At 42.7% G+C, this 15,336-nt stretch overlaps 1 protein-coding gene across 4 annotated transcripts in view; it reads left to right on the top strand.

The window, feature by feature from the left end:
- Positions 1-497: 497 nt before the first annotated feature.
- The window catches only part of hipk2 (homeodomain interacting protein kinase 2), a 68,773-nt gene continuing 53,934 nt past the window's right edge, over positions 498-15,336 (top strand). For 3 of the 4 annotated variants that reach the window (XM_085281615.1, XM_085281614.1, XM_085281612.1), the window contains exon 1: positions 499-890. In XM_085281615.1, coding sequence (XP_085137741.1) covers positions 872-890 — 19 coding nt within the window. In that variant the 5' untranslated portion in view covers positions 499-871. Of the gene's footprint in view, positions 891-15,336 lie in introns of all 4 variants that reach the window. The other variant, XM_085281613.1, reaches the window with a different exon arrangement.

The following is a 15,336-nucleotide window of genomic DNA, read 5'->3' as shown; positions in this document are numbered from 1 at the left end:
TAAAAAATCTCAGTGTAGGCTTTAAAAATTAAACTAAAAATATAAAAAACTACAAGCAGTGCTTTTCTTGACATGATAATTTCTCTTTCAGACTTTAGTCCATCACTATTTTCTCTCATTACTTGTTGTAGATTAATGAGAAGTCCAAATCTACTTTAACCCCATTCCTTACTATTAACACATTTAATCTTATAGTTCTTTGAACCATTTCTTTCACATATGTATACATGTATAATAAGTTATAGTAGTTATATGAGTACAATGGTGTTACCGCTTAATTTTTTTTAAAAGCGCCCAGCGCCCTGAATCTGAAAGCTTATTTTAATCATTACACAAAATATAAAGAATATTTTATTATCAGTAGTAGTAGTAGTGTTATTATACCCAAAGTTTTTTTGTTTTTTTTTTTGCTATGGACAGACAGAAAGAGAGAGGGAGGGGAGAGAGAGACACACACACATTCAGGGTCTGCCTCATCGATTCGATCGTCATTCGACTCTCTCGCTGCACACCAAACTCGCTGCGCTCTGACCACTGCAACTTTTGCAGAGACTCCTCACTCCACAGACATGTCGCACAATAGCTGAAGTAAACCTGTCATCGTGGCTCATCATTTGAGCCCACAGAAACACACCGCGGGTGGGATTTGAATTGCACAGCCTGTCGTCTGTCGCTCGCCTCGCATCGGACCCTAGCTTTGAAAACGCCTGGATATGAATTATGAGTATTTTCCTCACTAATGAACTGGACCAGTAATGCAGGAGACCGCGTCGACCCTCTCATCAACATTTCAAGATGGCAGATTTTTATTGAGTTTTGAACAGAAATATCGCTTTATTTTTTGCCATGAATAACAGAAATCCTTGCACCGATGGCCCCTGTATACGAAGGTAAGGTGGTTTGGAAAACGTGCTGTTTTCCCCTCCAGTGCTGCTGTGTACTGTGTCAATCGTGGTACAACTGAATTGCGGCTCATACGTAGGAGGAAAGATGCGTTGCAAGCTCTCTCATTTTGCCAAAATCATGCAACCTGTATTAATATTAGATTTTCTAAACCTTACACGAGCCGACTGTCAGATCGCCGGCAGCTTTTTTGCCTTAGCGCTTTAGTGAAGGCTCAGTCAGATCGGGGTGCCAGTCTGAGCTGTGTCCGTTAAAATCGCGCTGATGAGGTTGCAAACCTCCAGAATAAGGTCAAAGATAAGTATATGTTTAGGCCACGGTACATTTACCACTCTCCGTACACTTGGACGTTTATTTGTGCTCGTGTTTGTTCCTGGTAGAAATTTCTTTAGCGTTGCTTGAAGAGGGAGAGGGAATGATAGAAGGTCGGAGACCGATCGGTCCCAGTTTCGCCTGCATTCATTCTTCTATCTCCCATCTCCCCACATCAGTTTAAAAACTAGGCTATCTGACTTTTAACGCTTCGTCAACCTCGGGGTATTGATTCACATACGTATTTATGTTCCGGAAACGATATGCAGCCTTAAATACAGCATATTAGCTATCGCTGCAGCATTTGGCTGTGACTAATCCAATTGAGAGAATACTACCCCGTACCCTTACATTATTTGCTGCCGTGCGTTTTTGTTATTATTCCAAGAGAACAATTCACACACAAACGCAGTGATTGTTGACTGCAATGTCGTTGCAAGGTGGACTAGCAAGCCTTTAAATGTAAAACAATGCAAGCGGTCCATTATAATCCGCGCATGCAAAATCTGGGTCTGTGAATGGTTCAACTACTGTACAAATAATACCTAGAGGTTAAATGGAGTGACAAAGCAGTGGTAACGGAAAAATTAAATTACGTGCAATTTGATGTTGTATATATACATTTTTTTACTTAATTCATTAGTAGTTACATATCAATCAGAAGTAGGCAACTGTAGCGATGCTCATCTAATATACAAAAGGACAGAAAACCCTGAGCAGTAAAGGGGAAACAACGATGTAAGCTATACATACTGATGAGATCCTTATACAAATTGAATAGTGGCAGAAGCAAACGGTGAGCCTTGGTGTTTCTCATATTTAGTTTGTAGCAGCCTCATGTTTGCTTATCTTCTTGTCCACTCTATAGTCCCTCTGCTGGCATTAAACGGAACCCCTGATTTTCACTTTGAGAGAGAGAACTGTTCAAAGTAACACTTTTAACACACTTTAAAGTGCCGTTAGAGAACTATCATGAGCAAAACTGAGTCTTAATAGGGATATTTGAGTTACACGATGGCTCATTTGGGGATATACAGCATCATGAAGCGCAATAAGGTGCCTGCAAACTCTTGTCTGTGTGCTGTTATGTCCCTATAGCAATATTGTAGTGATTTTTCATTAGGGGTGTTGAAGCTTAGAGGCATAGCCTGAGACTCTGGCGCTTCAACATGAAAAGGAAAGTTGAAATGAGACTCCTATGCAAAAGGTAATTAGTGTAAATTACATTCCCTGGCTTTTCCCTTCACCACCGAGGGAAGGAGAAGAGAAGAGAAAGAGGCAGCAAGGGGAATTAATTACCTTGCCTGTCCTCCCCGGAGTTGGGGAGGGGTGTTATGAGAAGTCATGAAAATGACCAAAGTCTCCGGTGGAAAATAGGTGTGGGGGGGGGGCTTCACATAGAAGAAAATCGGCTATTATGTTAATGACTCCCGCTTGTCTGCAGAGCAGCTAATAACTTAAATCTACGTGATTGACTACTTCCTTTGATTGTTTAAAGTCAAGCACACTGAGGAAAAGCCCATTTGCTTTTGTTTGCTGATCTCGTATTCATAATCACTTATGAGAAAGCATTTGTTTAAAGAAGGCTGAGATTTTCAGGACTGGCAGTGGGCATTGTGCTAGTGTCAATTTGTGTTGTTTTTCTCTTGCCTATATTTTTTCAATGTTTATCTTCAGTCCTTCTTGGCCCAGATAGAAGGCCATCGTGCAGACCTGCTGCCAGAAAAGGTAGCGGTGTGATCGTCCTGGGAGCCTGGTCTCAAAACCCAAACTGACACCTTGATGGATGTCTGATGAGCTGAGCAGGTCCAGCAGCCTCTAGCTGTGGAAAAGCCAATATTCAGACACTGCCAAACATGCCTGCCTGGCTAGATATGGGTGTTGCTGTGTGCTCATGCATGCATGTGCATATGTCTCTATCTGTCTGTGAGTCCCTGCACAATCACCCATCACCCTTTTGTAGGGCAGAACTGCAAGAGGATTAGACAGCTGCAGAACTGGGGACCAGGCAGGAAAACAACTTCATTTGCAGATCTGCCGCTTACAGGTCAAGCAGTACTATTCCAGAGTGGATTCATTCATTCCCGCCTGGAAAAATGGACAGAGTATGACTCAGAAGCCGATGATGATGATGGCGGTGGTGACAGGCGCTGCAGCATCACAGGCAGATTAATGTTTTATCCATCTGCGCAGCCATTATGTGTTAATGCGACTTTGAATTACCTTGTGGTTTCCTGGTATGGGGAATGCACCCTGCCCTTGAAGAGGGGAACTTACTCCACTGAGGACAGAGAAAAGAGACAGGACAGAGAGAGCAAGAGTTTCTCAGAAACTGTCCTCAGCCCTGCCTGCCTGGCTCCCTTTCCCCCTCACGCTTGTTTGGAGCTGCTTGATTGATATCTTCCTCACAGACCACAACCCAGGCTCAGACTCCAAGGTTGCAGCTTTTTAAACTTGGATTAGAATTGCAGGAAAAACCCTATGGAACCCTTTGCGGCCACTTGCTGGGCCACACCCCACGGTAGAGTCGGGGGAACTGATGGAGAGTCTCGCTTCCTGATTGTTATGACAAGCAGGGTGGTGTGTTTAGCTGTTCAGTGTCCATAGTGAACAAAGAGTCAAGCTTGGAGATGGAGGATAGCTAAACAGTTAATAAGTAATGGCTTTAAACAGCACGCATGAAAAAAGTTTCAGAACTGCAGATCCTCGTAGGTAGCATTGTGAATGTTTACCTCTCTTTTCCCCGCTTTTATTCAGTGGCCATTTTGATCTTTTTGTTGACCTGAGTCCTCACCTCATGACTTGTTTGAGAGGGGGTTTGTTCAGAAAGGTTTATGAAAATGGATAAGCTGTCTCCACAAGTATTGCTCTCTGCATTATTCAGAGCTTCCTATCTGAAAAGAAAGTGAAATCCAGGGTTTTGGGATTCTTTGCGCTATTGATTTGTTAAAGCATTTAGAAGAAGAAGCAGAGGCTTTGGAGGGAGGTAGAATGTGAGTTTTATATGAAGACGGGGGCTATGTGAGCTCTCTGATGTTCTGAAATAGTTCACAGGTGTGCTCTGAGAGTTTTGGGAACAGATGGGTGTGTGGTAGGGTTGGGGGGGAGCGGTGGTTGAGGCAAAGCTGAAATGACAGGTTAGTAGAGGCCAGCCTGACACAGGAGAGCAAGCCTTCAATATGAGCAGGCTATTTCAACAGGCTCAAGTTTTCATATACTGTTTTCAGCAAATTTCTCTGGAGTAGAAGTGCCTCCAAGACTCTAGCACATCATTCTTCCACTTCTTTTCTTTTGCAAGAAAGAAATGTGACTACGATGCAAGAGAACTTTGCATTTCTCATTTTCTCATCAGCCAGTGCTGCTTTAGTGCCTCTGTCATATAGTTCAAACCCCAGAATCAGCCGAGGTCCTTGTACTTGGAGACCACATCAGTTGCTGACATTAGTTAGTTTTTTTCAAAGACGAAGAGGGAGATGGGTTGCGATGGAGCCTTAACCCTTCCGAGTGCTTGCACAAGGCATTTCCCTGTTGGTTTTCATGCATGTGCGAAAGCACTCCCCCCCACTTTTGTTTCACATTGTGTACGGTGTCAGCTTGTTTGAAACATCTGCCTCTGGTTCTGACTAAAACTGTAACGGCTCCAGGCTGCGTCGGAAAAGAGACTGAGTCAATATTAAGTCTATTTGCATTAATAATTTTGAAAATCTACCGTGAAGATATGGCGGGAAACAGATTGGTGTTTTCTGGTTTTACTCAGTGGATACATTTTGTAGCTTTAAGAGAGGTTTCCTTATAATTTAGGATCAGCATCTAAGAACATTTTTAATAGCTTCTCTTACTACCGTGATATATCACTGTCTGTTAAAAGGCGTGATGCTGGGAGTCTCTGCACTGGTAACGCATCTATTGCTTTAATCGTCTATGAAAGCTACAGTTCAAACAAAGGTTAACATTTGACTACTTCTCAACACAGCACAGAGTGAATAAGCCATTTTGTTAACTTGGGCCTATTAAATAGTAACTACAAAGAGATTCTTACAGCATGAAAAACACTTTAAACGCTGAGCATGTCTAATACTTTTTCAGTATGTGAAAAATATTGCACAGTGCGGCATAAGAATGATCTGCACTTTATTTATTTCATTGCTCACTTTGCAATCTCTCATCATCCACACACGACCCCCTCCAGTTCCCACCCTGCGCTTCCCCGCCCCACCCCCACGTCTATCTCTTATCTGTCCTTCCATCCCGCTCTGTTTGTTGATAAGCCGAGAGGCCATTGGCCAGCACACATGGTACCCATGTGACACTTCAGCAACAGCCTGATGGCCAGATTGGAAGCCCCGTTGTATGTGTGTAATTGGAGGCTGCTTTGGAGAAGAGGTCTGGCTACTGTAGCTTTTTTGTTCTTCCTAACCCTAACCCCCACCCAGACTCCCCCGCTGCCTCCCGCCTTGCTCGGTCTCTCCTGGTTTGTATTATTTGATTATCCCATCAGTAACCCCCAGAACCCAACCACCACCTTGTTTTTGGTGCACACTGTCGCAGGTCGTAATCGTATTGTTTGTGATAATGCCCCCACCACACACGCGCACACACCCCAACCCCACCCGCACATGTATAACTGACATTGTACTCTCTGGAAGAGAGCTGCCAGTGCTGGCAGTATTTACCACGAGCTCATCTGGCCATTCATCTTGACTCAGAGTGCACATGCACACATGATGAAACAAAAAAGTTCTACAAAGCATGTGTTGTAAGGGCAACAGATGATGTACGGAGCTATAGCTGGATGGGGAGGACAGCTACCGCACTCACAGCCACTTCATTTAAACAAAAGATCCAAACCGTCTCTTCATATTATGTGAAGCGCAGAGTGAAAAATGGTTTGCAGTTTTTAATCAAGCCTTTCATAACCTCTACATTTTTCTCCTCTTCCGAGGGAAAGAGGCACGGTGGGCGGATGAGGCTAGGGGAGAGAGGGGACTGTTTACAGACAGATATTAAAACGAGCACAGAAGTACCGAATTAAATAGTAAGATTGGGGCACTCGAGTATACGCACCTGTATTCTTTGACATAGCTATAGGCTCTTCCATGTGCGGTCAGCCAACATGGACTTAGTGCCGCTGCCAGCCCCATCACCACTCCTGGCTCTGGCCCCTCTCAGTCATGGAAGGGAAGTGGAGCGATGGGCGGCTGCTGGCGGCCCCTTCACAGATGGCTGCAGGTACAGCGCTACGCTTGGCTGATAACCAAAGGACTTCAAAGCTCAGACGAGTGCTTGAGCCCATTTCTGTCCAGAGCCAGGAGGCAAAAGGCACAGAGCAGAGAAAGGAGACAGCAACAGACAAGAACTGGGGTAGTCAAAAGAGTCAACAGGCATGGAAATGAGCAGCTTTAGCCTTTTCATCTTTTGCTCCCATGTTCATCCTTATATATAGTCGTTCAGCACTTACTCAGTCACTATAATCTTATCATATTTTTCTGTTTCTATACTTGCTGCATGTTTGTCATTATTCAGTTACTACGAAAGCTACGATGACACATCCTCATATTATCCAGAACCGGAAATGAAAATAAGGTGGCCATTGTTATAGATAGGCACCACTTCCTTTCAAGTTTTCTTTCTCAGTTTTGTTCAGATTGGGATTCTCTCAGGATAGCTGTGTTCCCTGTGGAAAATCATTTTCAATAAATAGTAAACTAAGAAGGATCAAACATCAAAAGAAGCAGGAGGTAAAATGATGACATGTGTTGATAGAAACCTTTCAGTGATGAAATCTATTTAATATTCACATATGTAGGGAAATGACGTCTTTGTTGTTGCTAAAGGCTGGAGATCAACTCTTTATGAGCTTTTAAGGGATAATGTGGAGAGCGAGAGACGTTAAAAAGTCATTGATTCAATTAGACATTCCAGCGGCTCCTCTAATAACACTGCAGCTGGCACGACAAATAGCTAAGTGTCCCAACTGTAAGAAATATGCCTCCATTTTTGCTGTACCTGTGCGCCGGAAGAGGCTCAGTAACATTGAGACGCAGCATAAGTGAATGATTAAAGTTATTTAATGGCAGCCGGAGGCTTTTTATTGAAAAATCGTAATATTTCTGATCTTTATAAAAACTTAAAGTAATGTTTTTTCTTTAATTTTGGTTTTATTTGATTCTCTGACATCTATAAAAAGTATATTTTTAACCCTTGTGTGGTGTTCATATTTTTGTTACTCAGCCAGTGTTCATGGGTCTGGTGGACCCGCTAGAGTTTTGGCTTTCCAAATTAACACTATCAAACAATTTTATGTTAAATTACTCAACAGATGTTTACTTCATCCCAATTACAAGACATATGAACAGCAAACATGGTTAATTTTTTCCCTTTACCTTTGTTAGATCACATTTATGAATTAATGTGCTTCTCGTTTTTCTTTTATATAAAATGTTATAAATAAATCAGTTATAATCAAGTGGAGTGAGTGGAAAGACACAACACATTTACACGTGAAAAAATAATTAATTGTTTAATTTTTCTTTTGAAAAAAACTGAACACGGGTCTCACAGACCCGAACACCATACAAGGGTTAACCATCATATTTATATCAGAACACTTACAGCAGTAGCATAGACTGCAAGGCTGAAGAAGCTCTGCAAATAAAGCTTCTATAATTCGCATTTACTCAAGGCTTATTAAAAGCTTTAACACTGGTTCATGGTAAACACGAATAAACTGAGTTCAGGAATCACAGTGCATGTTTGTATCGCTGTGCCGCAGTATATAAAGAGGGTACACACCTTTTAGATTCACTCCTCACTTCAAAGCCTCAGGCACATTAGGGCCAGCCAGCAGCTCTGCCTGGCAGCCCTTTGAACTGACCTCTGCATTCAGTCTGAGAGACAGAGATGGAGAAAGGAAAAGGCATTGAAATGGGGGGTGACGTAGACTGGAGAAGTATGGGAGCATTGTGAGGAGGGAGGTAATGGAGCTGAGGCTGAGAGATCGGGATGGGTGTGGGGGGGGGAGACAGAGATGGTGGTGGTGGTGGTTACTTTGCGTGGGTGGTTTCTGAGTGAGGGAGTTTGGAGGAGGTGTCGGTGGGGGTCGCAGATTTTACCCTTTGTCTCATTTAATCTGCATCCTACATCTGAGATCAGTGTAGTCCAGTGATGCGTCTGCCTCCACAGCTCCCCTGACAGAGCACAGCAGCTGCTAATACACACACCAACTTGTTTGCGCTATTCCAGCATTTTTAGAGAAGCTGGCCCAGAAAAAAGGCCAAAAGTTGACCTTTAGCTATGAGGACCTGCTCTATTTCCCCCCCTGCTCCACAACCGTCCAGTCCAGGCCAGTTATTTCTACCTCATTAAGCCCCAGTGAAACATAGACAGAGTGTGAGTTTGCCATTCACAGACATTTAAATTGAAAGATGTAAAGAAGTGTTGTCCATCTCAATGGCATGAACTTCCTCCAGTTCTTTTAAGTCTGGATCAAAACACCAGGCACTTCTTTCTCATTGTGAAGCATCTTACACTGATTAATCATTATTTACTAACTTCCCACAACCTCTCTTTTCCATCTGTTAAAATTCTTCTCAGCTACACAAAACTGAGTTTAGAAATCTCACATAGATGCACAGATCAGACCCAGTCTGGCAAACTGTTGCAGCGCCGAATGCCATGTGCTTTATTTAACAGAGTTTGTTGTAATAGCAAAACAGAACTCTAATTTTCCTTTTGAAGGTGTCACCATTTATGCATGCCAATTCAAATATGTGTTTCCTATGCACGTTGTTAAACTGATGGTCAGAATAGTCATTTCCTGTCTGGGTTTGGCTGCTATTTGAGACTCTGAGGACACTGTAAATATAACCAGCTAAAGCCATGATTTTCACATTGAATCAGACGCAGTGGGCTGACTTGGCTAGTGATATTTATTACCTCAGCTCTGTGGCCAGAAGGACTCAACCAGCCATGTTTACGACACACTGTCAGTTGGATTAAGGACACATATGCCTTGCTAAATTGGTATGAGAGCACATGTCTGCGTGTGCGCTATAATCTTTTAAAAGCTGTTTGAATATATCGAGCGCTGGGCCTCACTTTGTCAAAGAACTGACAGACAGAATAAGAGAAACGACACCAGGAATAATGTTTTGAAAAGAAGATGAAGAGAGATTAAGAGATTAAAACACTTTATTAAGCATGCATATTGATGAGTCACCTGCTGTATGAGGCACAAGTACATGTTGAGGCATCTTAAAGGCATGTAGCCAAAATTAGTCTGATCTGTAGCCTTAATAGGCCCTGAGCACCAGATTCACACACACCCCTGAAATATCACACAATCTCGTTGCCGGGGGAAGCATGTGCACCATCTCCAGCCTCTCTGTGATAGGAAGGTAATACCAGGAACAGGATCCATCTACATGTAGGGGTTATAAAGAGCACTGATTTGTGATAGACGAAATTGCCCGTTTCTTCCTGTGTCTACTGTATTTGAACCAGTAAAAAGTGGGATTCACGTGCCACCATCATCACTTATCGTTATGAGACAAAGTGGCTCTTCTTTATTTTCCTTTTACTTGATGAGAAATAAGGTGTCAGATATCCAGATTTCTTTTTTAAGCCATCCGTTTGCAAGTTTGAATACAGCTGTGTTTTGGAAATACGGGAAGTGATGGCTCTGCCTTTGCCTGATTGGTCCCCAGGTGCATGTTCAGGTTCAACTGGTTCCTCCTTTAGTGGGGTTCACCGCTGGGTTTTCAATGTGTGCAACAAATTAATTCCCCTGAGTGTGTGTGCAAGTGTATTTTGGGGTGGTGTTTTCATGACACTTGTTGCTGCTTAGCTAAGATGCCTTTAGCAGAAATCCACAGAGCGACCAGTTAATCGTAAAGTTACACAAATGTCCTAAACATATACGAAACCAGTGTGCGGTAGCCTGTTCCATGGGACAGGGCCGGGAGGACCATCGTTTCAAAAATATCTTTCTATTATACTCTTAGTTCCTTTGTTTTACCAACAGCAAATAGTATTTACTGTACAATATAAAAAAGAGTAAACACTTTGGTTGTTATGGTTATGGCTCAGATGAACTTATAAGAATTCCTGCTCAAAATATATCTTGCGTCAAGAGCATTTAAAACAATTAAAAAAGAAGAAATCTGTTATTATAATTCGAGGCTTTAGAAATGAAATCGAGATTTGCATCTGTGAATTGTTGCTTTAGTCTTTTGTGCTTTACTTTGAATAATGACTAAAATGTTGATTTGCACTCAACAGGAACCTGGCTTTGAGCATTTTTGCATACGGACATGTGCGTCGCACCATCATTTAACTACATTTTGCGTTTACATATCTTCTGTCTGCTTAAATTAAGTGGCAACCTTTTAAAAGGGCAGGTTGAGGTGCGCTGCAAGACCGGCAAAAAGGCCGCCATTCACTTTCACAACAAAGAGCTCCTGGATACCAGAGCAGTTTGCAGAAAATAATCCATAGTGCTCTGGCTGCTCTCAAATCAATTTGCCATTGTACAGTGCTTTCTCCCACATTACACTCATCTGTATGTCCTCCCCCATTGTTTGCTATGTTTGGTTACTGGTTTGGCCTGTAGTTCTCGTATGTTGATCTCATTATATTACATTGTGTCATTGTGAAGCCTAATGACATAAGAGGAAGTACGGTTTAGCGGGTTGTTTCTTACTGTGTTTAAATGATAAGCATTGTGGAGAGCGGCTGCTTATCGTGCGCTCGGCTCTGCGTGGCCCTGCCTGCGCTGTGTTGGAGCTGTAGTCAAAGCAGCACAGCTTGAGGCATACAGTGGATGTCACTGGCAGTGTAGTCAAGCCTTGTGTTAACAGGTGCCATTGGTTCACGGTTGGGTAAATTTTTAGCTCCCCTCCCTGCACCAAACTCTTTCTTTCTTTCTTTTGGTGCGAAGGAAGTTTAGTGCACACATTCGTGATTCGATTAATAAGCACAAGCAAACCCACTCTGTCACCCTCCTCTTCCTCCCACTCGTGCTTCTCCTCCTCATCTCCTCTTCCTCTCCTCCACCCTGTTCAGCAGCTGGTTAGGCTGACCTAGCAGTATAAATGTTTTTTCTCGCACCAGCCGTTTTATGACCACATTTACAACATGGATAACTGCTTCCTTATCTGCCCACAGTTGTCCTGGGGTAGTAGGTTTTTGACTTTTACAACAAAAGTGTTAACATTTGAACTTCGAATACTCAAAGTGTCGTAGCTTAGGTAGGCGCTAAGAAAGGTAATAAATTCAGATTGTTGTTTTTCATCAGCTGCTTTGAAATATGTGGAGCCATATGCACTCCTTTGTATCTGTGCTCCTGCACGCACTCACGTGTGGACACATGTGTGTGTTCATGTTTATGTATCTACGCATGTGCATTTTAACAAGCGCTGAGTGAACATGTTATCTCGCAGCTAACACAACATGTTGTATCTTTGGCTGTTTGCTTCCAGGAAGGGGAGAGTTGAGGGAGTGTCACATTTACAGCTGGCATGTTGTTGATTTTCAGTTTAAAAAGTGCTGTGTTTATCTGTGAAACAGTATTCATATTTGCCTTTCGGTCTGCCCATATGCTAGATTGTACTCTTTTGTGTGTTTGTAAGAGAGTGAAAAGACGTGATGAGGCGCTTCCAACTGGTCAAATATTGTAGTCAGAAAGAGCGCAAAGCCTGATGGAGCAGCAGCCTGCATGACAGCAACTCCCCACAAGCTTTTCTGATGCATTATTCTATAAATAAGCAGAGATGAGAGAGCTAAAAAAGCAGACAGGATGGTCAATAGTGGCCTCGAGAGAGAGAGAGAGAGAGAGAGAGAGAGAGAGAGGGGGGAAAACAGAAAGGGAGAGAGACCATGCAGAGTCAAGCTCCAGCTCTCCCACAGAGGACAGAACTCAGGCAGGAGGCAGGAACACAGGCTAAAAACCTCTGCATGGACACGATTTTCCTCTGCAGTGGCGTGTTCACTGTTGCATTTGGCCACAAAGTCACTGGAGCTACAGCAGGTTTTTCAATTTGTTGGACAGGTCCATTTTTGTAAATAGTATAGACACAGTATAGAGTCTTTGACAAGAGCAGCTCTTCTGGGCACCAGAATAACACTGAATGTTTTATTTTGTCTTCTATCTAAAAAATGGTATGAGGAGGAGCACAATCATGCAAACACGCAGCTAAGAATGAGATAATGCTTTGTCTAGACGGGCAGAAGTCACTTCTTTAGACAGCGACTTGGCCTACCACCCAACACCCTCCAGTCCGCAGACAAAGAGATGTCCAGTAAAGCAACAGGGTCACCAGAGTGTCTCTTTTGGTGTCAGTAGCCATTAGGCCTCAGGAAGTAGTCCAAATATAACCAGGCCAGGAGACATCAACCAGACAGACCTGACTCCTGTTTCTGTCTCCCAGGTGATTGTTGGTGTCCTGGTACTGTGTCTCGCTCTGCTCGGTCCTTTGGGTACAGAGAGAGCACGGAACAGGAACTCTAGTGAATGATAAATATTTAAATTTCTTAGAATTATTTTTCATTCGTTTTTCCTGCAAACTGCAAAAAGATTACATTTACATTACATTAAGCCATTTTAAATGAGGATTTCTATAAAAGCATAGATATTTGAGAATAACCATGGGTGAGCTGAGCAGTAATCGAGTTTTATAAGACTGTTCGTAATTACAAAAGACTATTTGGTTGGTTTGTTGGTGTTTAACTCTGCCAAGTTGTCAAAAGAGTATAAATGACAGGTTTAATAAAAGGCAGCAAACAGAAGCAGGTCACAGGCTAGAATGTGAGGGCCACTCATGGCCCCAGCTCTCCACGCTCTATTCTTCTCCCCTCCCTTTCAGTCCATCTCTCACCCTCACATGGCATGCAGAACGACCCTGATACTCCCAAAAAGAAGATTAACAAACCCCTGACAGAGAAGTAATCTCTCTGAAAACATTGACTATTACCATTTCAACATGCTGCCTCTAAACAAGGGAAAATGCCTCTGTGGTATGCTTAATTGCAGTGTGCGGGACACACAGAGCTCCTTTAGGTATGTTAAATGGACAGCCTTGGCTACTGAAGGCATTCCAGCATTGTAAATGTACAACAATGGACCTTTGCTGTTCTTTGCTTGGCACAGAGTTCACAAATTTAGCTAAAGTTCAAGAGGACCATTTGAAGGGAAAGTCTTTTGACAGAGGCTGTTCAGATTCTGAATCATAAATACTTTTAAACTTCATTCAAGGTGAAGACTGATTCATGAGGACTGGTGCTGCCTTGGAAATGAAGTATAATTGGTCACATTGTTTCCTGCGTATGTTGTCATGAGATAACATTCCAGCCATTTGACCTTTTATGTTTAGTTCATTTAATTACTTATCTGTTTTCTGCACAAGGCTCTTAAACTGTTGTTACTTTTAGCTTTAGCTGTGCCGAATATCTCGACAGACAAAGCTGAATTTCAAGAGTTTCCTGTACATTTCTAAAGATTTTTGTTGGCTATTTTTCAGAGCCCTTCCCCAATTTAGACAAACAGGCTTGGCCTTCAGTTCGTTGCACTGTGTCGACAATGTTAACTGAACTCTTTGACCACAGGGTTCAAACTGACAGGGAGTCAATGAGTGACTAAGATCACGGTTCAGGAAGAATTCGTGTGATACGAATGCAAGAGCAGCAAGCCCAATCTGGCCTTGTAAAACCTTGAACTATCCACAATCACGCTGGCAGATATGTAATGTTGGAATTTTCCATACGAGAAACAGGCTGGCTCTGTGCCCGTCCATCCATCTCTGTGCTCATCAGTCTGTGCCTGTGATTATCCTCTCAGGCTCTCAGTCACACACTGTTGACACTGCTCTGTGACGCAATGCATCATTCAAATTATTTTTAGCGTAAAGTCCAGACACAGGAATTGGTAATCCAAGGAGTGACATCTGGCCTTCAGGGCTTATGTGATTAGCAGAGAGCCTTGCCCCTAATAGCCAAGCGGACGTTCTTCATTACCTGCGAGTCTGGACCTGAACTTACCAGGTGTGACCACTTAAACTACAAAAAAACTCTACACATTAATGATTTTTCAGACAACATATGTGCTGATAACATGGCTAAGCCTCTAAATAACTGCTACACGGAGGTGCTATCTGCTACTGTGCAACACTTGCCAAGCTTACAGCGAGCACTGTAATGTGCACTCTGCCTTCAATCCTGCTGCATTAGGGCTAAGACCAGATGAACAAAGAGATAAATAGTACGTCCAAGCAAGGCCAGAGGAGAACCTAAAAAAACCCAAAAAACCCCACAAAAGCAGGAGGAAGAGAGGTCATGAGAGTTAAAATAAACAAATGAAGCAAAGTATAGTGGAGGGCTGCCAGCATCCTACTGAATTAATCATCATCATCACTGAAAGGAGCTAATAATGACAAAGTGACCAGTCATGTCCTCTCCTCAATGCTTTCTGTCCACACAACATAGTCCACAATTATAGAAGTCATCCCGTTTTGGGGGGAGTGTGGTCCTTTAATTATCTTTGAACACAGCAAAACTTTCCAGCTTCCAAGATGTCTATTAAACACACAAAGCAGCAATTTTTCCAGCAGTAAACAACGTTTAAGGGTTGCTAGTGTTGTGTGCATGTTGTGGCGGTAATAATCTTGGAATCGTGCATCAGTTGATCAGCAGTGGCCTAATTGTGCATGCGCGCGCGCGCGTGTGTGTGTGTGTGTGGGCGTTGGCAAGGCCAGGTGGAAGCTCTTAGTTTGTTAGCAGTAAACTAATTTTGGGTTTACTGGAAACTATTTAAACATATCATTAGTACAAGTCTCATATAATCTCGTGCTGTAATAATCATTTTGATGCTACAAACAAGCCTGTTTGCAAAAAGAGATAAAGAAAGGAACTATTTTTGGGCAGTTGTTTGCTTGGAGAAGCTTTTGCTTATTCTGAGGCAGCTTGTTCCCAGGAGTTCAGAGCACAGCCTCGCTGCAGTTTTGCTTTTGTTTTGTTGTCTTCAGGATCTGTGGTTGAGAGGGAGTTGAGTCCCTCTCGCTCCTGTTTTCATAGTTACTTGAGCAAAATTTCTTCCACTACCTTCCCCAAAGTGAGTAATTGTGTACCAGT

This window comes from Mchenga conophoros, linkage group LG7 (assembly GCF_057382185.1).
Source record: "Mchenga conophoros isolate Kocher_MC1m ecotype Shallow Benthic linkage group LG7, M_conophoros_male_GT1.1, whole genome shotgun sequence".
Lineage (NCBI taxonomy): Eukaryota > Metazoa > Chordata > Actinopteri > Cichliformes > Cichlidae > Mchenga > Mchenga conophoros.
The sequence above is the reverse complement of the archived record's forward strand: the minus strand, read 5'-3'. Positions and strand labels throughout refer to the sequence as shown.